At 34.2% G+C, this 26,656-nt stretch overlaps 1 protein-coding gene across 1 annotated transcript in view; it reads left to right on the forward strand.

Moving 5' to 3' along the window:
• Nucleotides 1-26,656, forward strand: part of LOC136039557 (AP-3 complex subunit delta-1-like) — a 206,770-nt gene that overhangs the window by 106,672 nt on the left and 73,442 nt on the right. The window contains exons 15-17 of the mRNA XM_065723397.1: nucleotides 968-1,115; nucleotides 18,937-19,093; nucleotides 23,353-23,538. Coding sequence (XP_065579469.1) covers nucleotides 968-1,115; nucleotides 18,937-19,093; nucleotides 23,353-23,538 — 491 coding nt within the window. The remainder of the gene's footprint in view (nucleotides 1-967; nucleotides 1,116-18,936; nucleotides 19,094-23,352; nucleotides 23,539-26,656) is intronic.

The following is a 26,656-nucleotide window of genomic DNA, read 5'->3' on the forward strand; positions in this document are numbered from 1 at the left end:
GGAATACATTTACTGTTTATGAGCAGATGATACATAACGAAATTGCAAAAATGCTTCAATAAATTAAACAAAGTAACGATAAGGGTTAAAAATGTAACTGAACAAAATATGTCCAAATACATTAAAATAATTAAAATATCAAACCTACTTAGGAACACATTCTTCGTTCCAATTTCCCACCTCTGTAGTACACACGTGAAGTAAAGAGTGACGTGGTACACTTTTTTTTTTTTAGACCAGCGCAAAGCAAAAACAAATGACCGTGTGTTTTCAGTTTGATATATATATATATATATTCTGATATTTATTCCTTAAAGTTTCAGTATTTTTTATTTACTAAAGCAGAAAAAGTAAAAACATTTAAAATGTATTTTGTTTTCAGTAAAGTGTATTATGTTCTGGTTATGAGAAGGCGTGGGGGGTTGTTTGCGCTACTCATGTTAATTTCAGTTGGTTTTGAGTTTGACTCGGTTATTCATTGTAATTTCTGCTCGTTTTATGTTTCATTGATTTATTGATGGTGATTTGTGGTAGTTTTACATTTGGAGGATTATTTGACTTTATTTTTGCTCATTTTAGGTTTAATGGAGCTTTTTACTTTTCTTAGAAAAACTTATTTTGTGGAAAAAATTTAAAATAACTTTTAAATAAGAAGCGTAATTTTACTTTCAACAGGTGTGGCTGTACTATGGCTCTTGCCTAATTTATAAGTAAGGGTTGTGTTTTTACCCTCAACAGGTATAACTATAATTTTCTTGCCTAATTTTTAGAAGAAAAATTCTTTTACGCTCAACTGGTGTGATATATCGTGGTTCATGCCTAATTATTAAATCAGGAGCGTAATTGTATGCTCAACAGGCGCGACTATATTTTGGGTCCTGCCTAATTTTCTAAAAAGGAGCGTAATTTTATTGATCGATAAAAATAAAAAAAAATTGAGCTGTATTTTTAGTAATTGTGTTTATAGATCAAGAATCTGATGAAGAGGTTCAACATGTTGCGCACGAGATTGTTCGGATGGAAGAGGTTCCTGATGGAGCACTGCCTTCGGATGATGAGCAGGACCCACGTCCTCATGATGATCCCCATAAGGCTTTAAATATCGATCTTGATGAGTAAGTTTTTATTATATTTAAAGAAATATAGTTGTTTTATTTCAAAGCTAATAGTTTTAGTATTACTACTGCTACTCCTACTACTTCTACTTTGCTTCTTGTAGTAGAAAAGTTGTTGAAAAGGGAAGTAGTATTAGTAAAAGTAATACTTTTGTAGTAGTATTAGTAGTAGAAGAAGTAATGGTAGTAGTAACAGTAGTAGTAGTAGTAGTAGTAGTAGTAGTAGTAGTTTTAGTAGTAGTTTTAGTTGTAGTAGTAGTAGTCGTAGCAGTAGTAGTAGTAGCAGTAGTTTTAGTAGTAGTAGTACTAGTTGTAGTAGTAGTAGTTGTAGTAGTAGTTGTAGTAGTAGTAAGAAAATTAGAAGTGGAAGAAGCAATAGTAGCAGTAGTTTTAGTAGTAGTTGCAATAGTAGTAGTAGTAGTAAAAGTAGAAGTGGAAGAAGTAATGAGCAAGACTTTATTCATTAAAGTCTTGTTTTATAAGTTTCCTTAGATTGGAAGCCACGAAACAGGAGAGAGGCATAAATTAAAAAAAAAGATGCACAAATAAATAAAATTTTGCCCAAGTTTCGGGATGTTTAGAAATAAAAGCTTGTTTCAATTGCTCTACTATTTTTATAAACGAGCAATAATTGTATATATATTTATTTATGTATTTTTTCTTGAAAACGGTTCCGTGTTTTGGGGAGAAAATTGGTATCTTGGGATATTCTTGCATAAAAAACGATCGAGATTGGTCAGAACTTTGAGAAAATTTGCTAAGAGCCTTAATTTTGGAAAAAAAGATTCAGGGTATTGGCAAATTGTCTGAAGTAATGAAAATCCAAAATGAAAAAGAAAGAAAAATGGGATTAGAAGATAAGCGACAGCGGAGTCACAACATGCATTGAAAACGATAGTTCTGATTCTTGGGTTTGGGATTTTGACATAGATATGGTCATCAATGCTTACCATGCCTTTGCTAAAAAAAAATATGTTTCTGCGATATGTATTTCATAAAACCAAAAGACAAACCGGGGCAAATCCTAACTAGGTTAATTTTCCGAAAAACATTTTTCAAAACAGTACGGGCTAGGGCTAGTTCTTAACTAGGTTTCATTTTTCGGAAAAACACTTTTCAAAATGTTTTTTTTTTTTGGTTAGTATGGGCTAGGGTTTGTTCTTAACTAGGTTTAATTTTTCGGAAAAAAACATATTGTAATTTTTTTTTTTCAAATTTAGGTTAGTATGGGCTAGGATTCTTTCTTAACTAGGTTGCCCTTTCAAGCCTTTTAGGTTGCCCTTTTAAGGTTGCCCTTACTATTATTTGTTGTAAAAGAAAAATGTATAATAATACTCACCGATGTGGGAGATATATCGCTCTATACCAAGTCAATACTATTGCGGTCACTATGACGCGCATGACCGTTTTCGCTATTTATGTCTGATTTGGTATCTTCTAGCTCTATTGTTATATACCTTACTGTTTTTATATATTCGAAGGCTATATTCCTGATTTATTTGATTTTACAAGACACGTAATCCCATTGTAAATATGACAAAAAAATTATTTTCTATTCTAGAAAAGAATTGTGTCAATCGTTGCTACTTTTATTCTTTAATTCAACTAGAAGATTTTAGTATCCTAGCGATACTAAGAGTGTCCTTAGACGCCTAAGAGTATCCTAGAAGACACTAAATGAGTGAATCAAACTGAAGTTTGCCGAAGTAAAGAGCGATTTGGGCACAATGTATTATTTATGAATTTGATAATTTTTTTTGTCTTTTAATATTGTTTAGACCAGGGCACTTCGTATCGAAGAAGTTGTCGTAAAAACTTCGAAAAGAGCTCGTTCGATTGGAAATTGAAAGGGCTAGTGCCCTTTTTAATAGTCGAAAGTGATTGGAGGGCAACTAACCCCTTCCCACGCCCACTATATCCAAACACATTCAATCAAAATTTTAAGATAGCATTTTGTTCAATATGGTTGAAAGACCCGGATATTATGTATTTGAGGATGACAACCCCCCCTCCAGAACCTTCATGGTAAGGGTTATAAGTTGTGCCTTGGGGGCATATAAGGCTGATATAGAAAGGGTGATCGGATAAACTTAGGAGGGGGCTCCTTGGATTGGTAATCAAAAGTTCTAGTGCCCTCTTTAAAATTCAGAGTGATCGGAGGGTGAATACACACCTCGTATTTTTCCGAAATGTATCTGATAATTTTGAGATGGCCAGTTGTTGTCGTAGAAATTTCTAAAAGGGCGTATTAGGTTGTAAATTGAAGTGGCTAGTGCCCTTTTTATGGCACTTGGTATTAACCAAGTGACATAGCAATCGCAAATTCTGTCGGTCTCTCGGTCTGTCTGTCAAGTTCATTTATTTATTAATCGCACATACGTGTATATATATATATATATATATATATATATATATATATATATATATATATATATATATATATATATATATATATATATATATATATATATATATATATATATATATATATATATATATATATATATATATATATATATATATATATATATATATATATATATATATATATATATATATATATATATATATATATATATATATATATATATATATATATATATATATATATATATATATATATATATATATATATATATATATATATATATATATATATATATATATATATATAAGGCCAGTTGTTGTCGTAGAAACTTCTAAAAGGGCGTATTAGGTTGTAAATTGAAGTGGCAAGTGCCCTTTTTATGGCACTTGGTATTAACCAAGTGACATAGCAATCGCAAATTCTGTCAATATATATATATATATATATATATATATATATATATATATATATATATATATATATATATATATATATATATATATATATATATATATATATATATATATATATATATATATATATATATATATATATATATATATATATATATATATATATATGACATAGGCCCATGGGGAGACAAGCTCGAAAAACTAGGGCTAGACAAAGATAAAATAATAACACACTACAATACAAAGATAAACATGACGGCAAAGATACAATAACACAACAATAATATGAAAGTAGCTGCTAGCTCAGGATCATTCAATACTATTGAAGAAATTAAGAATGTAATATTATTAAATATAAATTAATACTGGAAGATAGCTGAGAGGCCCATAATCACCCAGAGCAACGAACCATACAAAAACTTTGCCTTACTAAAAAGATACTTAATTAAAAATAATCCTGAACTAAATCAAATTTAAGTTTCCTTTTTATTAAATGGATAGAGGAAAATTTATCAATAAGAGCCTTGTGATCATCCCAGCACCGAGCTATTGACACAAACGGAGCGAATTTAGATCTCTCAGTATTATACTTGTCAATGTAGATATCCTTTTTTTGTCGAGTGTTATAATTATGTAAATCTTGTGATTGGGAGAACAAACTTTGATGGAGGTATATGGCGGTAATTTCTTAATGTCATAATTGATTTTGAAAAGAATTGCTCCAAAAGCAAATTGTTGAGAGACTGGAAGTATATCTAGATAAGTATATAAAGATGCAGTAGAAGACTTATTTGGAAGTTCAATAGGTGATGGAATAAAAAGTTTAAGGATTCTTAAGGCTTTATTTTGTAAAAATCTGTATTGGTTTAATATGGCTTTTAAATGTCGATAAATATACTAGAGAACAATAATTAATATTAGTCTGAATCAGAGCAAAATAAATACTTCGTAAAGCAGAGTAGGGCAAACAAAGCTTTAACCTTCGCATTAAACCAACATACCTTGAAATTTTTAATCGTAGATTTTGAATGTGTGTTTTAAAAGATAAGCTTTCGTCAATCACAAGTCCAAGGTACTTTGTCATTTTCACCCGAGATATTGATAATAGATACTTTGAAGAAGTAACTCGGGTAATACGAGGGCAGATATTTGACTTTCTGCCGTAAATTATGAAATTTGTTTTTGATACATTCAAAGCAATAAAATTTGAAGAACACCAATCAAGAACATTAGAAAATGCAGTATTCAGTTTTGTCTCCAACTCCTCGTCATTCTTTTCAGAAATTGAAACTGCCGTATCATCAGCAAAATGTGTGTTGAGACACGGGGATGTAAAAGCGCGGTGAAAATCATTTATATAAATTAAAAAAAGGAGAGGACCTAGGACAGAGCCCTGAGGTACCCCAACCTTCGAAGACCGATGTACAGGTGAAGAGAGTAAATTGCCTCCATCTAATCGTTGCTTTCTCTTATCAAGATAAGATTTAACTAGATCCAACGCCGGTCCACGCACACCACAATTATCCAATTTACTAAAAAGAATACAATGGGATATTGTATCGAATGCTTTTTTTAAATCTAAATATATTGTTGCTGGGATTTCACCTCTATCTAAGCATTCATGAATATATTGGATGAGAGCAACGATAGCATGTTCAGTGTTTTGTCCAGACCGGAAACCAAACTGGAAATTTGTGAAGAAATTAGACGATTTAAGAAAGTCATAAAACCTCTTATAAATTGCCTTCTCAAGTATTTTAGAAAATGCTGACAAAATAGAAATAGGGCGGTAATTTGATGGATTTTCAGGAGAGTCACCTTTGTGAAGCGGAACTATCCGCACTTCTTTAAAAGTAGATGGGAAAACTCCAGTTTTAAATGAAATATTAATTATATGCTGTAATGGTAATATTATTGCAGACAGTATTTCTTTAACTATTTTAGAACTAGACCCGTCAATTCCCGCTGAATTACCTGGATTTAGATCACACACTATTTTTGTTATTTCAGAATGAGAAATAGGCCTAAGAAAAATTGAATTACTTTGAGGAGATGGAAGGTATGAAGAAAAATGTTTATTACTACGTGAATCAAACTGGTTCATTACTGATGAAACAATTTTCTCTCCTATTTTAGCAAAATAAGTATTCAAAATATCAGCCACTTTCTCCGATTTATTAGTAGTCGAACCATCCTTTAAACTAATAACTTCAGGAAAATTAGACTTACTTTCTTTTTTTATAAAATAATTAATTAAAGACCACGTTTTGCAGGGAGAATTTTGAGCTTCTTCGAAAGACTTTTTATAATACAATTGTTTCGACAAACGTATCATTGTGGTTAATTTATTTTTGAAAATTCTAAAATTTTTAATATTACAATCAGTTGGATTCTTTAACTGCTTTTTAAATAACTGATTTTTTTTTCTTAACTGATATCAAAATTCCAGACGTTATCCATGGCCTTATAGGAAATTTTTCTCTGCAAATTTTAATTGTAACAAATGGGCAACTAGAATCAAGGCAGCAATTGAAATTTCTTAGAAAATTATCAGTTGCCATATCTGTATCCTCCGTGGATATTACCTCCTGCCAATCCAATAGTCCAAGGCTTTCATTCAGGTGCTTTAATGTTATTTTATTTATTAACCGTCCTTGACGTTCCTTACTTACCTGTGGTATTTTATAAGTAAAAGCTAAATCTGAAACCAGCAGGAAATGATCCGATATATCACTTAAAACAGCAAAATTTGCTTGTATAGGTAAAGATGTAAAAATATTATCAATGAGAGAAGCAGAACTAGGTGAAATTCTTGTAGGTATCAGGCAAGTAGGAAGCAGACACGCAGAAAAGCAAGAAGACAATAACTCAACAGAAGATTCATTTGAAGCTTCTAGAAGGTCAATATTGAAATCTCCGGAAAGGATTACATCTTTATATTGAAAATGGGGTTGATGCAAAAAATCATGGAGTTCAGAGAGGAAAGATTTGACTGGAGAAGAAGGCGGTCGGTATACTACGCAAAAAAAAACATCGTTTTTTCCAAGACTAATTTCCTTCACCATTACTTCAAAAAGCATTTCCTCATTAGAACCTTCCAGATTTGCAATGCGTCGAAAAGAGATACCTTCTTTAACTATTACTGCTAAACCACCTTGGCGCCTAGTCAATCGGTTTTTAAAAATAAATTGATATCCAGGAAAAACAACCTGAGGAGTCAGGTCTGTAAGAAAAGTCTCCAATCCAACGACATGACAAGATAATTTATGAACTACATCAATAAGATCATCCTGTGAACTAAAAAAAACCCCTACAATTTAAAAATCCTGTTCTCACAACACCGGTACTGGGAAGATCAGAAACTTCGGAAGGTAATTTATATTTACAATTTGGAAAGTTAATTAGCCCACCGTCATTTATCTTATTTCCTGAAAATTTACCATGGCTCTGGAATATGGAAAAATCAAAAGGGTTAGACTCAAGGTATCTCAGTCTATCCCCAATGCAATTATCTTCCAATGTGCAAAATCAGAATTATGATCCGAACTAACAGAAACTTTCGCAAAATGCATACCGTCTGAGTCTTAAAGTAGCAAAAACAACTGAACCAGTGAGAACTCGAAAATAACGAAAGAAAAAGAAAAAGAAGACAACAAAAGACAAAAAAAGGACCATGATTATTACGGCTAGATTGTATTTAAATTTTAAACAAACCATGATGACGACAAGAAAAAAAAGAAACAAATATATATATATATATATATATATATATATATATATATATATATATATATATATATATATATATATATATATATATATATATATATACATATACATACACATATATATATACCCATATATACACATACACATACATATTTCCCTACAAATTAAAATATAACCCATACTAGCAGCAAAAATCATCACTTATCTCGACAAAACCCCATCAAAAAAAAAAAAGAAAAGAAAAAAGAAGAACTTTCAACTGTTGTCACTTAAAAGGAATAATAGACATTTTAAATAATCATTATAATCTTCACTGGAGTTCAATAATAACTATTAAGCTTCATGTTGGTCATCGTATTTTATCCACTTATCAGAGTTCAGGTGACATACTTCTAACCATAGATCCGCTCCCTTTTGTTTGATCCTGGAGGACTCCCATTTTCCAGCTTCGCGCAGACCTTTAGCCTTAGCAAGGAGGTTGTTCCTGATATCGTTAAGTTTGGGAGGAAGATCAGACACAACGCGAGCTCCGGACCCTTTAAGCTTCCCCACATTACGCATAATTAATTGCACATCTTTGTCGTTGCTAAGGGAAAGAAAAACTGGTTTTAACGTCTCAGTTTTCGATGAGCCTCGCCTAGTGGTAATGTTATTGCTTGTTTTAGACCCCAGTCTATACAAATTGTCAATTGTAATAGGGCTAGAAATTCCCAAAGTATCACTGATCCATGATTTCACGTTAGATTCCAGGGTTTGGTTACCCTTTTCGTTTCGTAGACCATGAATGATAGGTTTTTTTTCTGCTTTTTAAGTCAATTAGCAATAGTTCTTTCGAAAGTAATTCGCAGGAAGCTTTATGAGCATTCAATTGACTTTCAAGTTCACGAATCCTATTGCCACGTTCTATTCCATCCGATTTTATGACTTCAATATCAGCTTTCAAACTCACAAACTTCAGTGACAATTCGTTTTGGTTTGCCAAAATTATATCAAGTTTCATCAGCTTGGCATTAATGCTAACTTTAAAGTCCTCAAAATCCTTTTTGCTGACGCTCGCCATCATTAAATAAATCAATAATTACGATCTAGTTAAAATCACCTTAGATCATTCCTTGCTATCAACAATAATCTTATGCAAAAAACAGGTTTTGCACGGTTGACTTTAGCGAGATGCTAACACCTTGAATGACCAGCCAGAGAATAACAATTGTCTTACTGTATTAATGATTATATCCAAAAAGGTGTTTGCAGTATGAACTCTCAAACAAAACTGTCGGTCCCGGTTTTGCTACTTTAGGCACTTCTAGGTGAGCTAGGACGATGAAATTTGGCAGGCGTATCAGGGACCAGACCAGATTAAATTAGAAATAGTCGTTTTCCCGATTTGACCATCTGGAGGGGGGAGTGGGGGGCCGATTAATTCGGAAAAAATAGAAAAATTGAAGTATTTTTAACTTACGAACTGTTGATCAGATCTTAATGAAATTTGATGTTTGGAAGGATATCGTGTCTCAGAGCTGTTATTTTAAATCCTGACCGGATCTGGTGACATTGGATATGGGAGGGGGAAACCTAAAATCTTGGAAAACACTTAGAGTGGAAGGATCGGGATGTGGAGTGGAACTTGGTGGAGAGTGGAACTTGGTGGGAAAATAAGCACAAGTCCTAGGTACATGATTGACATAACCGGAATGGATGCGCTCTCTTTAGGGTGGTTGGGGGGGGGGTAATTCTGAAAAATTAAAAAATGAGGTATTTTTAACTTACGAACGGGTGATCGGATCTCAATGAAATTTGATATTTAGAAGGATATGGTGTCTTAGAGCTCTTATTTTAAATCCCGACCAGATCTGGTGACATTGGAGGGGTGGAGTTGGGAGGGGGAACCTAAAACTTGGAAAAAACTTAGAGTGGAGGGATCGGGATGAAACTAGGTGGGAATATTAAGCACAAGTCCTAGATACATGACTGACATAACCGGAACGGATCCGCTCTCTTTGGGGTAGTTGGGGGGGGGGGGTAATTCTGAAAAATTAGAAAAAATGAGGTATTTTAACTTACGAACGGGTGATTAGATCTCAATGAAATTTGATGTTTAGAAGGATATCGTGTTTTAGAGCTCTTATTTTAAATCCCGACCGGATCTGGTGACATTGGGAGGGGGAGTTGGGAGGGGGAAACCTAAAACTTGGAAAACACTTAGAGTGGATGGATCGGGATGAAACTTGGTGGGAAAAATAAACACAAGTTCTAGATACATGATTGACATAAACAGAACGGATCCGCTCTGTTCGGGATAGTTGCGGGGGGTTATTTCTGAAAATTAGAAAAAAATGAGGTATTTTTAACTTACGATTTACTAATGAAAAATTAGAAAAAATGAGGTACTTTTAACTTACGAACGGGTGATCGGATATCAATGAAATTTGATATCTAGAAGGATATCGTGCCTTAGAGCTCTTATTTTAAACCCGACCGAATCTGGTGACATTGGGGGGGGGGGGGGTGTTGGGAGGGGGAATACCTAAAACTTGGAAAACACTTAGAGTGGAGGGATCGGGATGAAACTTGGTGGGAAAAAAAGCACAAGTCCTAGATACATGATTGACATAACCGGAACGGATCCGCTCTCTTTGGGGTAGCTGGGGGAGGCGTTAATTCTGAAAAATTAGAAAAAATGAGGTACTTTTAACTAACGAATGGGTGATCGGATCTCAATGAAATTTGATATTTAGAAGGATATCGTGTCTCAAAGCTCTTATTTTAAATCCTGACCAGATCTGATGACATTGGGGGAAGTTTGGGGTGGGGGAACCTAAAATCATGGAAAACGCATAGATTGGAGGGATCGGGATGAAAGTTGGTGGGAAAAATAAGCAGAAGTCTTACATACGTGATTTACATAATTGGAACAGATCCGCTCTATGGGGGGGGGGGGTAATTCTGAAAAATAAGAAAAAATGACGTATTTTTAACTTACGAAGGAGTGATCGAATCTTCATGAAACTTCATATTCAGAAGGACCTCGTAACTCAGATCTCTTATTTTAAATCTCCACCGGATCAAGCGTAATTGGGGGGGGGCAGTTGGGGGACCGGAAATCTTAGAAAATACTTAAAGCGGTGAGATCAGGATGAAACTGGATGGGAAGAATAGAAACCTGTCTAAGATACGTGACTGACATAACCGGACCGGATCTGCTCTCTTTAGTGGAATTGGGGGGGGGGGTTAGTTTTGAAAATTGAGGTATTTGTAACTTACGAAAGGGTGACCAGATCTTAATGAAATTTGATATTTAGAAGGATCTTGTGCTTTTAAGTTCTAATTTTAAATTCCGATCAGATCCTGCGACATTGGGGGGAGTTGGAGTGGGAAACCGGAATTCTTGGAAAACGTGAAAATTGGGGTATTTTTATCTTAGATGATCGGATCTTAATGAAATTTGATTTTTAGAAGGAATTCATGTCTCAGAGCTCTTATTTCAAATCCTGACCAGATCTTTTGACATTGGGGGGAGTCGGAGGGGGAAATCTTGGAAAAACACTTGGAGTGGAGGAATCGGGATGAAGCTTGGTGGATAGAATAAACAAATGTCCTTGATATGTGATTGACAGAATCGTACTGGATTTGCTCTCTTTGGGGGAGTTGGGGGGAGGGGTTCAGTGATTTGGCGAGTTTGGTGCTTCTGGACGTGCTAGAACGATGAAAATTGGTAGGCGTGTCAGGGAGCTGCACAATTTGACTTGATAAAGTCGTTTTCCCAGATTCGACCATCTGGGGGGCTAAAGGGAGAGGAAAAACTAGAAAAAATTGGATATTTATAACTTACGAGTGGGTGATCGGATCTTAATGAATTTTGGTATTTAGAAGGACATCGTGACTCAGAGCTCTTGTTTTAAATCCTGACCCGCATTAAGCCTCTTATTTTCCTTTTTAAATCAATCTATTGATTCATAGAATTTTGTTAGAGCTCATACCATATGATCTCTTGGCTCTTAGCTCTTCTCGCCTCGTCACAAGTGCCATATGAGCTCTTAGCTCTTGTTTAATGGTCAAAAGTGATTGGAGGGCAACTAACTCCCCTACCACACCCAGCATTTCCCCAAACACATCCAATCAAAATTTTGATCTAGTCATTTTGTGTAACGTAGTTGAAAGGTCCGGAAATTATGTATTTGAGGGTGACCCCCCCCCTACAGCTCTCAGGCTAAGGGTTTTAAGTTATGCCTTGGGGGCATATAAGGTTTATATAGAAAGGGTGATCGTATAAACTTCTGAGGGGGCTTATTGGATTGCTAATCTGAAGTTTATATGCTCTTTTTGAGATTCAAGGGGATGTAAGGGTGGATACCCGTCCCCCAAACCTCGTATTTTCCCGAAATGTATCTGATAGAAATTTTGAGTTGGCCATTTGCTGTCGAGGAAACTTCGAAAAAGGCTCGTTCGACTGAAAATTGAAATAGTCAAATAGTGCCCTTTTTAATAGTCAAAAATGATCGGAGGGCAACTACCTCTATTACTACCTCTATAGCTGTATGGAACTAAATCGAAACACACTATGCCCACACAGGTTGTCAAGTGGACGCATCAGAAATGCTTCAGGAATGGTTGATGGTATGCATCAAGCTTTTAACGTCAGAGTGTGTTGAAGGGGATGTTGAAGAAACCAAAGGTGCTATGCCCATACTGCTACTAGTTCTACCACAACTATTGCAACTGCGCAAGCTAAGGGTATTAAGGTGAAGCTTTTAAGGAACATTTAGGAGGATGTTCAGCTAAATAAATAAAAAAAAACTATGAGCATGTGGACTTTCAAAAAGGTGACAAAGCAATATCGGAAGAACAACTTATATTATTAATCTATAAGAACAATTTTCTATTCTTCATTAATATAAATTTTAAGGTTTTAATTATCAAAGATATAGTATACGATTAAGCTTTATTTTTAAATGAAAACTAATTTAATACAAATAAAATATTCTACTATAATTATAATAATAATTATTACTGTTATTGTGATAATAACTACAATATTACAATGTTTCTTCCATGGGCAAGCAACACAAGCTCATGGAGAGTAGAGCTCCTCAGGCAGTTTAATTCAACTCAACATTATGTAAACTGGATAAAAAAGGAGTTGAAATTAAGTGTGTGATTAAAAAAAAGGATAAGGCATGTTTATTCAATGAGATCCCTGTGGTTGATTCTTCTCGGCGAGTTTATCTATATTTGGTTCTATTGATGTTAATGATAGTCGAAGATCACCCCTTTTCATAATTTCAAGTCTATTGCGATCTTTTGATAACATTTGAGAAACACGACTAAATGCCGCTTCAACAAGATAAGATGTAGGAAAAGCAATAATGTAGAACTGCGCCTTATCCCAGAGCAAAGGGTACTTTGTAGCAACATCATTTGTTTTCTATATATTGTACTTTTTATCTTTGAATTTTGCATGCATTATTTCATCACTTTGTATTTTGTTGAGGAGCTCTTGCAAAGATATGTCTATTTCGGAAACATTAACTTCAAAAGGAATTGAAACCCAAATCAGCATATCCATCACGAGTAAGTCGCCAACCCGAGTTTGCATATCTTCATATATATTTTCCAAATATTCACCGTATAATGCAAGATTTTCATCTTGCAAATCGCTGTTAACACAGGCCAAACAGGGAAATTGTTCAAATGCACGACGCCTGATATTATTCTTATACAGCTGTAGTTTCCTTAGAAAAGCAGCAATAGCACTTTTACTAGATATCAGATCAGAATTGTTTTCTTGGAGCTGTTTATCAAGTGAATTAAATTTTTCAAATATATCTGATAAGGAAAACACATCATATTTATTTGCAAGCAGTTTCGCTCCAAGTTGTGTGTCAGCAAGAAAGGAAACAGTAGAATCCCAAAGCGCAATGAAACGCTTAAGACAATTCCCCTTTGATAGCCATCTCACCTCTGTATGTAATACGAGCCGCCCAAACTTTTCTCCATTTTGCTTACAGAATCAAACAGTTCGTGGTAACGAACTGTAGTAAGGAGCGACCCGGCTCAATAGTAACCAAAACTCTAAAAAATTGAATTTTGATATAAATAGCTACATCAAAAGAATCGCATTTTAATGCTGATTTTAAATATATAAGTTTCATCAAGTTTAGTCTTAGCCATCAAAAGTTACGAGCCTGAGAAAATTTGCCTTATTTAGGAAAATAGGGGGAAACACCCCCTAAAAGTCGTAGGATCTTAACGAAAATGACACCATCAGATTCAGCGTATCAGAGAACCCTACTGTAGAAGTTTCAAGCTCCTATCTACAAAAATGTGGAATTTTGCATTTTTTGCCAGAAGACAAATCACGGGTGCGTGTTTATTTGTTTGTTTTTTTGTTTTTTTTTTGTTTTTTTTCCAGGGGTCATCGTATCGACCAAGTGATCCTAGAATGTCGCAAGAGGGCTCATTCTAACGGAAATGAAAAGTTCTAGTGCCCTTTTTAAGTGACCAAAAAAATTGGAGGGCACCTAGGCCCCCTCCCACGCTCATTTTTTTCCCAAAGTCAACGGATCAAAATTTTGAGATAGCCATTTTGTTTGGAATAATCGAAAATCTTAATAACTATGTTTTTGGGGATGACTTACTCCCCCACAGTCTCTGGGGGAGGGGTTGCAAGTTACAAACTTCAACCAGTGTTTACATATAATAATGGTTATTGGGAAGTGTACAGACGTTTTCAGGGGGATTTTTTTGGTTTTGGGGGTAGGGTTGATGGAGGGGGCTATGTGGGAGGATCTTTCCTTGGAGAAATATGCCATGGGGGAAAAAAATTCAATGAAAAGGGCGCAGGATTTTCTAGCATTACTATAAAAAAAAAAACAATGAAAAAATAAACATGAAAACGTTTTTTCAAATGAAAGTAAGGAATAGCATTGAAATTTAAAACAAACAGAGATTATTACGCATATGAAGGGTTCTAAAAATACTTTAGCATAAAGAGCGAGGTATTTAGGAGGAGATAAATACCTCGCTCTTTATGCTAAAATATTTTTAGTGATTTCAACTATTTATTCTACGGCCTATTTGATTTAGGGGTCATTCTTAAAGAATTGGAACAAAACTTACGATTTAGTGTAGAGAGCGAGGTATTAACGAGGGTACAAACCCCCTCGTACACATAATAAAAATATAAGAATATAAAAGTTTGTTACGTAAGTTAATTCTTAAGTTACGTATATTTTTTACTAATAAAAACGTTCGTTGAATATTAAAAGTTCTAGTAGCCTTTTTAAGTAACCGAAAAATTGGAGGGCAGCTAGGCCTCCTTCCCCACCCCTTATTTCTCAAAATCGTCTGATCAAAACTAAGAGAAAGCCATTTAGCCAAAAAAAAAATTAATATACTAATTTCATTTCAATAATTTATGTGCGGAGAGCCAAAATCAAACATGCATTAATTCAAAAACGTTCAGAAATTAAATAAAAAAAACTAGTTTTTTTAACTGAAAGTAAGGAGCGACATTAAAACTTAAAACGAACAGAAATTACTCCGTATATGAAATGGGTTGTCCCCTCCGCAGTCCCACGCTCTTTACGCTAAAGTTTTTAGTAGTTTTTAAAAGTAGAATTGTGGCAAAGAGTCAAACTTTAGCGTAAAGAGCGAGGGACTGCGGAGGGGACAACCCATTTCATATACGGAGTAATTTCTGTTCGTTTTAAGTTTTAATGTCGCTCCTTACTTTCAGTTAAAAAAACTAGTTTTTTTTATTTAATTTTTCACGAAAAAGGTGGTCTTGGAGAGAATTTGATTTAATATGGTTAACTACTTTTATTACAACAGTAAGGGCATCATGCAGATGTGCACTCATTTTCTTTGCAACTAAGTGTTGACGGTGTATCACACAGTGAACACAATATAAAGTGAACAGTAAATTACAGTAGAAATTGAATTTTTAAAAATAAAGAGCGTTCTGAGTTGGTTTTCTTCATGGACCCCCAAAATATCATTGTGGACCCCCAAATTGTTGTGTTTTGCCCGTGGACCCCCGGAAATATTACATGGACCCCTAGGGTCCATGTGGACCCCGGTTGAGAACCACTGTTGTAGGGTATTTTGAACTAGGCAGAAGGCACTATATGTATGCTTTTAATATTTCCACTACAGTTACTGTAACTAATGACGCCAATGATATTAAGATGAAATTTATAGGGAACGTTTAGTTGTTTCAGATAAAGGAAAAAGGTGTAGTCATGCAGGTTTTCAAAGGGGCATATAAGCAATATCGTAGGCAGCCCCACTCTATAATAACTAGAAATATCGTTGAAACTTTTAAAGGAGCTAATACAATTCAAAATAACAAATTCTGATGCCCTTTTTAAGAGTAACAAGAGATTGGAGGGAAAGCAGCCCTTCTCCCAAGCCCCTTCATTTTCCAAATCAAATCCAATCAAAATTTTTGAGACAGCCATTTTGTTCAGCATAGTAGAACGGTCAAGCAACAATGTCTTTAGGGATATCAGGTATGTCAACTCCCCACAATTATGCAATTGACCCTCTATGCTTTAAAACTAAATGTTGCTTTAAAATAAATCAAAAGGCATTGTGTTAAGTGGTTGCCAATAAGACACCTCAGCAGTGTATTGAAAACGCCTGGGGGTTATAAGTTGAAACGTTGGGGATACTACGATTGCTACTTCTGATTTTACAATTTAAATAAATAAAAAGATTATAAGTGTATCCAGGTTGTCAAAGAGCATAGATCGATTCTTTTGGGAGTGATATTTGTCAGGTCAGGTTTTATTTGTCAGGAAGCTATACAACTAAATTCAAAAATACTGTTTGTGTCAGGATTAACAATTGTTACTAATCCATACTATCGATTTTTATAGAAAAAAAATGAAAAGATATAAAACATTATTTTTTCCATGGAAAAAGTATGTCAATCAAAAAAGAACAGAAATTCATTTAAAAAACTTTCCACAAAACAAGTTTTTCGAAGAAAAGTAAAGAGCTCCATTAAGCCAAGAATTAGCAAAAATGAAGTCATATAAAACTACCACAAATCACTATCAATAAATAAATGAAACTCAAAACGAACAGAAATTACAATAAATTAAAAATATAAACAATTACAAAGAATTGTAAGCTGCAGATAGAACTAACTTTATATTCTTTGACTCATGATGAAACATCATACAATTACTATAATTTGATTTACAATATGCCTACAAAAGTATTAGATTGCCTGCTGCAAGAGATCTCAGTCATCAACAGAGCTCTCTCTGTGGGTCGTATCGATGGTAGGGGCCTTGACTAGACATTGCACCGTGTGTGCATCAATTCAGAGCAGTGAGAGAATTAGAATCAATCGTTGTGTATCGTGTGATTTTTCATTTTATTCTCCGGGTCAAAAGCGGAAAATGGAGTGAATGATAGAGCAGCAATATGCCTTCAAGTTGGGGCTTCTCTTAGGTAGAACAACTTCAGAGACTCTATCCTAGATTGATGAGACCTGCAGAGACATATTCATGTCCAATGTCGACGTTTTTCGTTGGCGTAAGGACTCTTAAGACAAGTGGGAGACCGTTAAGGACAAAGTTCGATCTGGATGCTCTTGGCGAGTTTTTTCAACGAAAACCTGTCAAGTAAGAATTCTTGCAGCCAAACTATCGATTAGGTCTACAGTTAATATCGGGAAACTTCTTATGTGTAACTCGTCAGCACACAACATTGTATCTGAGAATCTCAATGTGAGAAAAGCTGTGCAAAATTGGGGCCAAAAATGCTGAGTGATGAACAAAAACAATGATGAATTGATCTGCGCCGTGAAATGGTGGAGGTAGTGGAAGTTGAAGCAGGCTTTTTGGACATCGTAATAACATGTGACAAAACACTTCAATACAACCCTTACAGCGAACGCCAAAGTTGAAGGGTGCCTCCCCGGCCCTATAGGATAAGAATAGGGAAGTCTAATGTGTTAATTAGGAAGTCCAAAACCATGTTCATTGTCTTGTTTGGCTACGATTGGGTGTAACACAACGCGTCTTTCCCTCAATGATAGGCCATTGAAGACGCTGAAAACCCGACATAGAAAAATTATAGTCCTCTATCTTTAGCAACAAGGAAAAGCACTTTTTTATAAGAAGCTCCTTTTTTTATTTTGCTTTTTTTCGCCGCCACAAGCGGAGCACTGAAACATAGAGACATGTTTAAAGGCTCAAATGGTAGGAAATCGCTAAATCTAGTGTAATTGTTGACAAAACTTCATCTTCATATTTAAGATGATATAGCACATGTATCTTTTGACAAGATTAGCAAAAGAATGCGAGGCAATTTCTTTTCTCTTTTTTCATTTCTGTTGTGAAAACGGGCAGTGCCAACAAAGAACTATGGCTTTGGAATGGCCTTTTTGACATTACCATGTCAATCTAGGTCTTACTAAAAATTTATACACAATTTTATATTTTCTTGAAACTGTCAAAAAGAAAATTTTTGAACCCTCTTGAATATTTATATTTTAAGTGTATTTAATATTAATCAGTGGTGGTTCTAAACTGTCTTGCCCCCGGAACGAAGACTAGTACTTACTCCTGTTAAGCCAATTCTTAACAAAATTTTCGATTATTAACAAAATCTATAAACGTTATATATTGTCAAGTATAATAAATGAGCGTGAGAATAATAAGGTAATAATTAATAAGGCACCATAAATAAATAAATACTGTTAAAAAACGCTAAAAATAGTGTTGAAAACAAACACTAAAAATTACGAATTAATTCTATTAAGTAACCCAATAAGAAACATTCAACAACGTAGAGAAACCCTTTGTTCCTTACAAATATTTTTGTTACTTAAAATGACAAATATTAAATGTATTTGTATTATGTAAGTTAAGTAATTGAATGTATTAAGTAAATGAATTATGTACTTTTGCGAATTTTCTCTTCTTCGAACATTCCAAACTAGATAGTTCAAGTAATGGCTTAAGTTATATCCTGTGCACTGTAATAAATGGACGCTTGAACAATAGTGTATTAATGGATAAAATAAGTAAATAGATAAAACAAATGCTAAAAATTTTGTTTAAATCAAACACAAAAATTAACAAACGTTATTAAACAACTAATAACGCTAGAGAACTACAAAATTATGGACAAAACAAACATTAAAGAATTATGTTTTTTATCCTTATATGACCTGTGCATGTGTTTAATTTACGCATTTTTTTTTTGTCAAATTTTACTCTACTGTTTGGTTTATAAACTTGTTAAAGTAGGCCTCTGAACGGCTCAATTTAAATGCTATTTTCACTTTTTCTAGTATAATAAACGGACGTGAGAACAATCAGGTAGCAAGACAGAAAGAACTACCTAAGTCAATAGAAACAAATTTCCAACTCAAATCTGAAAATGGCGATACCTCAGTTTTGGAAAAACCACTCAAAGAGAAGAAGAAAAAGAAAAATAAAAACAAAACGGTAATGCTTTCTATTACCGTTTATTTATTTTTTTATTTTTTTATATTTCTATTCTATTATCGTTTATTACCGTTTACCTAGAATATTTCTATTGTTCACTAAATTCTGGAAAAGTCATGGAAAGAGAAGAAGAAAAACAAAACGGTAATGTTTTCTATTAACTTTTCTTTCAATATTTCTATTCTATTACCATTTACTTGTAACATTTCTATTACACACTAAATTTGTCTAGTTTTAGATCATTTTATTTTGTTTTCTTTGTCTGTTCGCTTCACTTTGATGCACCGGCAAGTCGAGCAAGGATTTTCCCTAGGAAAAATGTTTCCCTGATTAAATATGTCTGCTATGCTTTGAGCATTTGATCAAAGCTTTTCCTTGATTAATATATCTGCTTTACTTATGATGGTTATTTAGAATCAGTAATATAACTTCAACAAGTCTCTTGTTGTATTTCTTCTTCTTGTGTAGTAATTTTGCCCGACCTCCTGGTGTAATTTTTGAACCTTTTGCTGCAACTTTCAGTAAAACGCTTTGAATGTACTAGTTGTAATATAGCCAACTAATATTAGAATATTGGAAGGCATTGAAATGAAGAGATGATGATGAGTAATGAAAAGATCGATCAAGTGGGCAGCTTCCCTTACCTGAATTGTATTATCAGCAAAGATGGGTTCAGTTAGGATGTTAAGGGTAGAATAGCGACCGTCTAGGGTATCTTTTTCCACCGTTGAAAACCGTTTGTAAAAATAGCAAGATATGTTAGCGAACCAAGATTAGATTATTGGAAGCTACGGTAGTGTTAGTGATCAAATATTGTTCTGAAACGTAGCTGCTCCGAAAGCCTGAGAAAGAAGGCTTTCGGAAAGAAGGTTAAGGGCTTTTGATAGGAATTGTCTAAGAGGTACCCGTATGACTGACCGTATATCAAATGATGATGTTTATGGCTTAAAAGATAGGCGGAAGATAGTTGAGGACAAATATCGATCTGGTCGCCTTTCAGTGAGTTTTTTCAACGAAATGTGTAATAAAGAACCCGTGCAGCCAAACTCAGTCGATTCAGTCTGCGGTTGAAGTGAAGAATGATGTGTATAAAAATGTGGTTCGATCCCGATTTCTAGGACGGCTAAGATGGCTAGGCCACGTTTTACAGATAAAGTATGACAGATTGCTGAAACATTCATCGTTAGCTAAACAAAAAGGAGGTCGTCTCCGTATGGAATGGGTAAAGATGATAAGGGAGGATTTAAAGAAAATACGAACTGCATGGAAGGGCTTAAAGAGCGAAGCTTTAGATAGATTAGGGTGAATTAGGAGCGTGCGGAGCTGTTCGCTTGGTACTGCAGCGAATTATTATTAGTAGTAGTGATTTAGTGCTTGAAGTGTCCATAAAACTGAGATCTTTTTTAATGACATATCTATGGACAGAATTCGCACCTGATAATTCACCCTACCTGAGTATTCATTTCTTGTTGTTTTAGGATTCATCTATTCATCCATCGTAGTATCTTTAAGTTTTAATTTTTTGAAATATTGTTTTTTGCCTGTTTTTGGTTTCATTTGTTCATTCATAACATTTGCCTTCATTTTCAGTTTGAAATATTAAATGACTATAAGTATTCATGCGGCTCTTAGCTTTTCATTGAATAATTTTCTTTTCGAAACATTTTTTTTTTTTTGGGGGGGGGGGGGCATAATTTCATTTTGTTTTTCAACTGACATAATTTTATAATTAGTAAATTGTGGAAATTTTTTTTCCATTTTTTCTGCTCAATAGCTAAAATGTTGGATTTTAATGGGAATTTTAGGAAAATCTGAACTTTTTGTTAAAATATCCAGTCTGTGCAAGATTGTTTGTCTTCCGTTGGGATGGAGCCAAACGGATCCACATTCTTAATGCGTTTTGAAATAGAATACATAAAATAAATTTTCGATAGGTTATTCATTTGTAATAATTATGTAATTTTTTGTTTGTTATTTTTTGTTGTCTTGGGGTCACGCAAGGTAGTTTATGTTTTTGTTTTTTATGTTTGTTGATTTCGGTATATGGTCTCATTCTCCACATTCTCCATATTCTCTCATTCTCCATATTCTCTTTTTTTCCCTTGAATTTAGCACAGCCTCGCAAGCTTCGCTTATATTGTGCTATTGATTAAGGAATGTTTATTTCTAGTAAAATTGTTCTACTACTACTACTACTGTAGATACCCTTAAATATGAAGTTACATTCATGTCTTTCGATTGTCTTAACCATTAGTTTCCTTAAATAAAATGTATTCAGGGTCATTTATTAAAAAAAAGGTCAGGCTTTGGTTAAAAAAAAAGAATCGTACTTTGCGAATCAATACAGCCGGATTTTTATCCCTTTTTTGTCTTCGCTGAATTTCTCTTGACTCTGTCTACATGTCTACATCTGTGGAAAAATCTAATTGTTTAGCTATGAACCAATGTCATCAAAATTTTCTTCCCAAATTGATGCACTGTATAAGCTCAACTTGGTCCAGAATATTTACCCAAGAAGTTTGAAACTGAACGGAGAAAAACAATATTTTATGCTCTTAGGGGTGTCACGAATTTCAGGTGTCAAACTCACGTTTTAAACCGAAGTTTCAAACTGAAAACTTTGAAATTGAGGTTGTAACTGAAACTTTAGGAAGTTTTAAAATGAACAGAGAAAAACAATATTTGACTCTCTTAGGGGTGTCATGAATCTCGGGTGTCAAACACGTTTCAAACCGAGGTTTCAAACTGAAACTTGAAATTGAAGTTGTAAATGAAACTTGAGGAAGTATAAAAATGAACGGAGAGAACAATGGGTGTGACGAATTTTGGGTGTCAAACTCACGTTTCAAACTGAAAACTTGAAATTTGAAGTTGTAACTGAAACTTAGGAGGTTTTAAAATGAACGGAGAAAAACAATATTTGACTCTTAGGGGTGTCATGAATTTTGGGCGCCAAACTCACGTTCATTGACGTCCAAGGACGCTTTTCCATTGGTGACGGTGAAATATTGAAGAGTTATACAATTCAGAGGTAATGTTTGTGCTTTAAGAAAAATTTTTGCCTAAAGCCAGATAATTTTTGGTTGCTCGGAACAATATATAAAAGTTGATACCATCGGAACGGAATTTAAAAGAAGCATGAAGAACCAAAATAAGTATGCTTTTAAAATTGTAAAAGTGAATTAGTAGTCGAAAAGAAACTATTTTTCAATAATTATGTTTTTTTAATAGTTGGAAATTATTTAAAACGAACAATTAGTCTTAAAAATTGTTTGTTTCAAAATTGATTGTCATTTTGAAAATTTGATTTTCTTTGTTTATGATAAAAACAAACGTATATTTAATGATTTAAAAATCATTGAGTTTCAAAAATACCAAAAACAAATTATCAAATAAAATGCGTTTTCTTTAATTTGATATTTGGATAGTTTTCTATTATTAGTATTTGGACAGTTTCCCTAACCTAGTTTAACTAGGGTCTGACCGATATGAATATTTAGGGTCCGATATTGATACTTATATATCGTTATCGCAGCGATACGATAATAATATAATTTGCCGACAAATTCCCATCCGAAAAAAAAACCTTATCTAAAGTTTAAATCTTCCATTCTCTGCCCATATTCATACTCACATGTTTGTCCCTGGTCTATTACACACCACAGATTATGCCATTTACAAGAACTGTTTGATTTTTTTTTCTTTTCTGATCAGTAGCTTCTTAGCAGAAAAAAATCCATCGAAGAAGCGGGTTTAGTTATATAAATACTAATACATGAAAATTTTATTGAAAGAACTGTAAGATATTTATATAAATTGATTATTCAAATTTCGACAGCGGAGCTTTGAATTTTAATGATTCACATATTAATGTGACAAACTCCAATTCACATTCATATGATATGGTCTCTTACTAACAAATATATATATATATATATATATATATATATATATATATATATATATATATATATATATATATATATATATATATATATATATATATATATATATATATATATATATATATATATTTGTGGTACATCTATTCGTCTCTGGATCAGGATCGTCCGACGTGGAGGTTTACCATTGCTGCCCTCTTCACCAGTAGGCGTCGTAGTCTATGTAAGTTTAGCTATTAAGAGCCTCTTTCTCGACGACAAAAGTCTTTTGTATGTTGTGTTCTGGTTTGTTTAACATTTATACTTTCTTTTTTCCCAATATAGATTGTAGAATTACAATAAACCTTTTTTTTCTAGGAGGAGTCTAATCTGATGGTAGAGATAGAAGGAGCATCAAAGAAAAAAGCTAGAGTAAAGAAAGAAAAGAGAAAAAAGACGACTGAAGGAAGCCTCATTGAATTTGATGATGCCAAGGATATCACGTCTCAGAAGACCCTGCCGAACTCTTATTTATTAATGGGAGAAAATGACTCAGTAGAATTGGTAAATTTTTAGCTTGTCTTTTTTATGTCCCTTTTCATGTTCTTTCTTTTCCGCTTTTTCCATGTTTTCTTTCTTCTTTTTTTGTTGTGAAAAAAAGGTGTCGGTTGACATTCTGACCTCATAAGTTTGTTTTGTTTTTGTCGCTAATTAGTTATATTTCTTTCTGCCATTTACTGTTTCAGGATTATCTGTAAAATGTAAGAATTTACTGATAAAAAGGAAAAAAACAGAGAAATTGTTAAATACAATATCTTCTCAGTACAGCCAATAGGTTCATATTAAAGTAATACGGACCAAGACAAATAAACACCTGCATTTCAAATTTTTCTGAATATTAATGTCAAAATGTTCATTCCAATGAATTGTAAGTAAAGAGCCACCCATGCCTAAAATAAAACCCACGCTTCTCAACCCTTCATTCAAACACCTGGTGAAGCGTTTGGTGTAAATTTCTTATTATTTTGATAATTATTGACTACACAGTACACGCAGTAACCCTATTATTTTAATTTTATGTTAAATTTTTTTAAATAATATCTAAATTTTTATTTAAATCATTAATTTTTATTAAAAAAATTATTTAAAAAATTTGAATTTTAAAAAATAACATTTAATTTTTATTTAATTTATATAAACTAAAATAGACTACCCAGTAACCCTAAAGTCTCAAAGAGCCGTCGTCTATAAAAGAATGAAAATGTTTGTATCACTTGGTATGCGCTCCACCTAAATAGTTTAAGGGAAGTATCGCCCACCACAAGAGACATTTTGCATTTTAGTTGTATTGTGCATGGTACAATTACAAGAGAAACTATTAATATACTTCCAACGATTATTAAATGTAGCATAATATGTATGTGATTTAATATTAAATGCATAAAATAAACCGTGGAGACTACTTCGGAGCACTATAAGCTTCTTTAGAACCAACGATTTGATATAATGTACCATTAATTATTAATAGTTACTAATTATAATCAATTGCTAAATTAATTGAAAAATGAAAAATCAAATAAATTAATGAAAAATCAAAAATGATAGCCTTTAGTGTTAAAATGCGGAGAGTTTTTTCACTTGACTTGACGTTTATGTGTCACTTTGTGGATAGGCAATAATTATCTTACAACCCTAGTTATGTGCTTGTAATCCATTGGGCCAGTTGTAGCTTATATCAAAACATACCTTTAGGATTGGATGTCCAACTCAGATAACGTTTGGCTCTTATAGCCGTTAGCTCTCTACTTTCTGGCTTCAGATACTCTGGCTGAAACGTTTTTTACATAAGAAACGTCAGCTTTCTTACAAACGTTTACATAAACGTCAGGGCGAAAGAGAGAGAGAGAGAGAGAGAGAGAGAAAGAGAGAGAGAGAGAGAGAGAGGGTTTATTTAAACAACAATCGTAGCTGAAATGACTAATTTGATGTTGAACTACAAAAAATGTTGTTGTGTGCTATTATATAATGACGTGAGAAAAAGGGACGAAAGAGTTCTGGTAGAGGTTTTTCCGAGTACGCAGAGGCACAAGTCATAGCTTCTGTCTCGTACGGTTAACAGACAGGGCTTCTGGGGGTCAAATGTCACGGTGAGCAGGGTTAGATATTAGCAGCATTGTGCAATACCTCAGGATAAGGTCACCCAAACGGAGTTCCAAACTTTGGATTCTAGGGTTGCTAGGGCATCGTAGTAGGAAATGTCTATTATTCAGGCAGATCCTGGCTGCCCATTTTTGGACCGACTCCAGTTCCTGCATTAGATAGGCGGTTCTTAATAGTGACGGGCCCCAGACGGGACAGGCGTATTCAAGTATGGGACATGTGTAGCAGAGATATACCCGAAGAAGACTGTGGGAGTTGCAGCCGAAGCGACACATTTTTGAAAGGGTTTGCAGAGATGAATTAGCTTTACGGGTCACATTATTAATACGGGTAGTAAAGGTGCAGTCATGTGAGAAAATGAAACCTAGTATTTTACCTCACTCATAACAGGGAAAGGAATTTCAGGGGGATGAAGTCTCTCTTTAGCGGGTTCAGTCTAAGTATTTTTGACTTAACAGAGTTAATGGTCAATTTCGTATCAGAGCACTGTGAACTTAGTAGATCGAAAGTGATTTTAGGGAATTGTTTGGTGGGGACACTGCCATGAAGAAGATAGGTGAGTAAGAGCGACAAGTTGTCGACAAATTTGTATTTATCGTTATGTTCCACCAGCAAGTAGTTAATGATGGCAAGAAACGTTATTCCTGCCAGTTTCGTCCCTTGAAGGGCACCGCAGATTATTCTACTCCACTCTGAGTCACAGTCCGCTTCGTGGAAAGCAAATACTTTTTGCTGTCTTTCAGAAAGAAAATCAAGCACAATGGCTAGCGTTTGTCCTTTATCACCCATTTGTTTCAGGTTTTGACAGGCCACTAGGGGTGATAGGAGATCATAAGCTTTATAAAGTCGATGGCGGCTAGGTCGACAAAACAGCCTTGCTTTTCAAGCCACTTCAGGATCTAATCGTACATTCTGATATGTATATAAACGTCCCACATTTTGGGAGTCCGCCATATTGGCATTTATGGATAGTCTCACTTACTTGCTCTAGTAGTAACCGCAAGATGAACGATTCTTTCACTTTTGCTAGGCGTGGCGTTAGGGAAATAGGTCTTGTCATCACACGACTTGTGCGGATTCACTTAGGGAGTTGCACGGATGTGGGATTTTTCAATGATCTAGGGAAGATCCCGGATGCAAAGCACTGGTTTATAATAACTGAGAGTGGCAGGGCTAGGAACAAAAAAAATTCACATATGAGCTTTGCAGGTATTTCGTCTGGGAAAGGAGAGGCGTTTGTCTTCACTTTCCTGATTTCACTATACCCTCAAATTCACTGAGTGCTATTGTTCCTTCGTTGGGACAATCATCAAGAAGCGAGGCTTTCTCCTCAGGGGGGGGGGGGCGGTAAAGGCAGGAAAAGTGATACAAACGGAGGTGAGAAATGCATTAACGTCACGAGACCCCAGTATTCGCCCATTATCGTCAAATATTTTGACATTGGTTTTCGAAGCATTAACACTTATCGCTTTGATTGAATGGTGCCACTTTGCAAGTTCAATGTTGAGCGGGGGGTCAATTT

This window comes from Artemia franciscana, chromosome 19 (genome assembly GCF_032884065.1).
Source record: "Artemia franciscana chromosome 19, ASM3288406v1, whole genome shotgun sequence".
NCBI lineage: Eukaryota > Metazoa > Arthropoda > Branchiopoda > Anostraca > Artemiidae > Artemia > Artemia franciscana.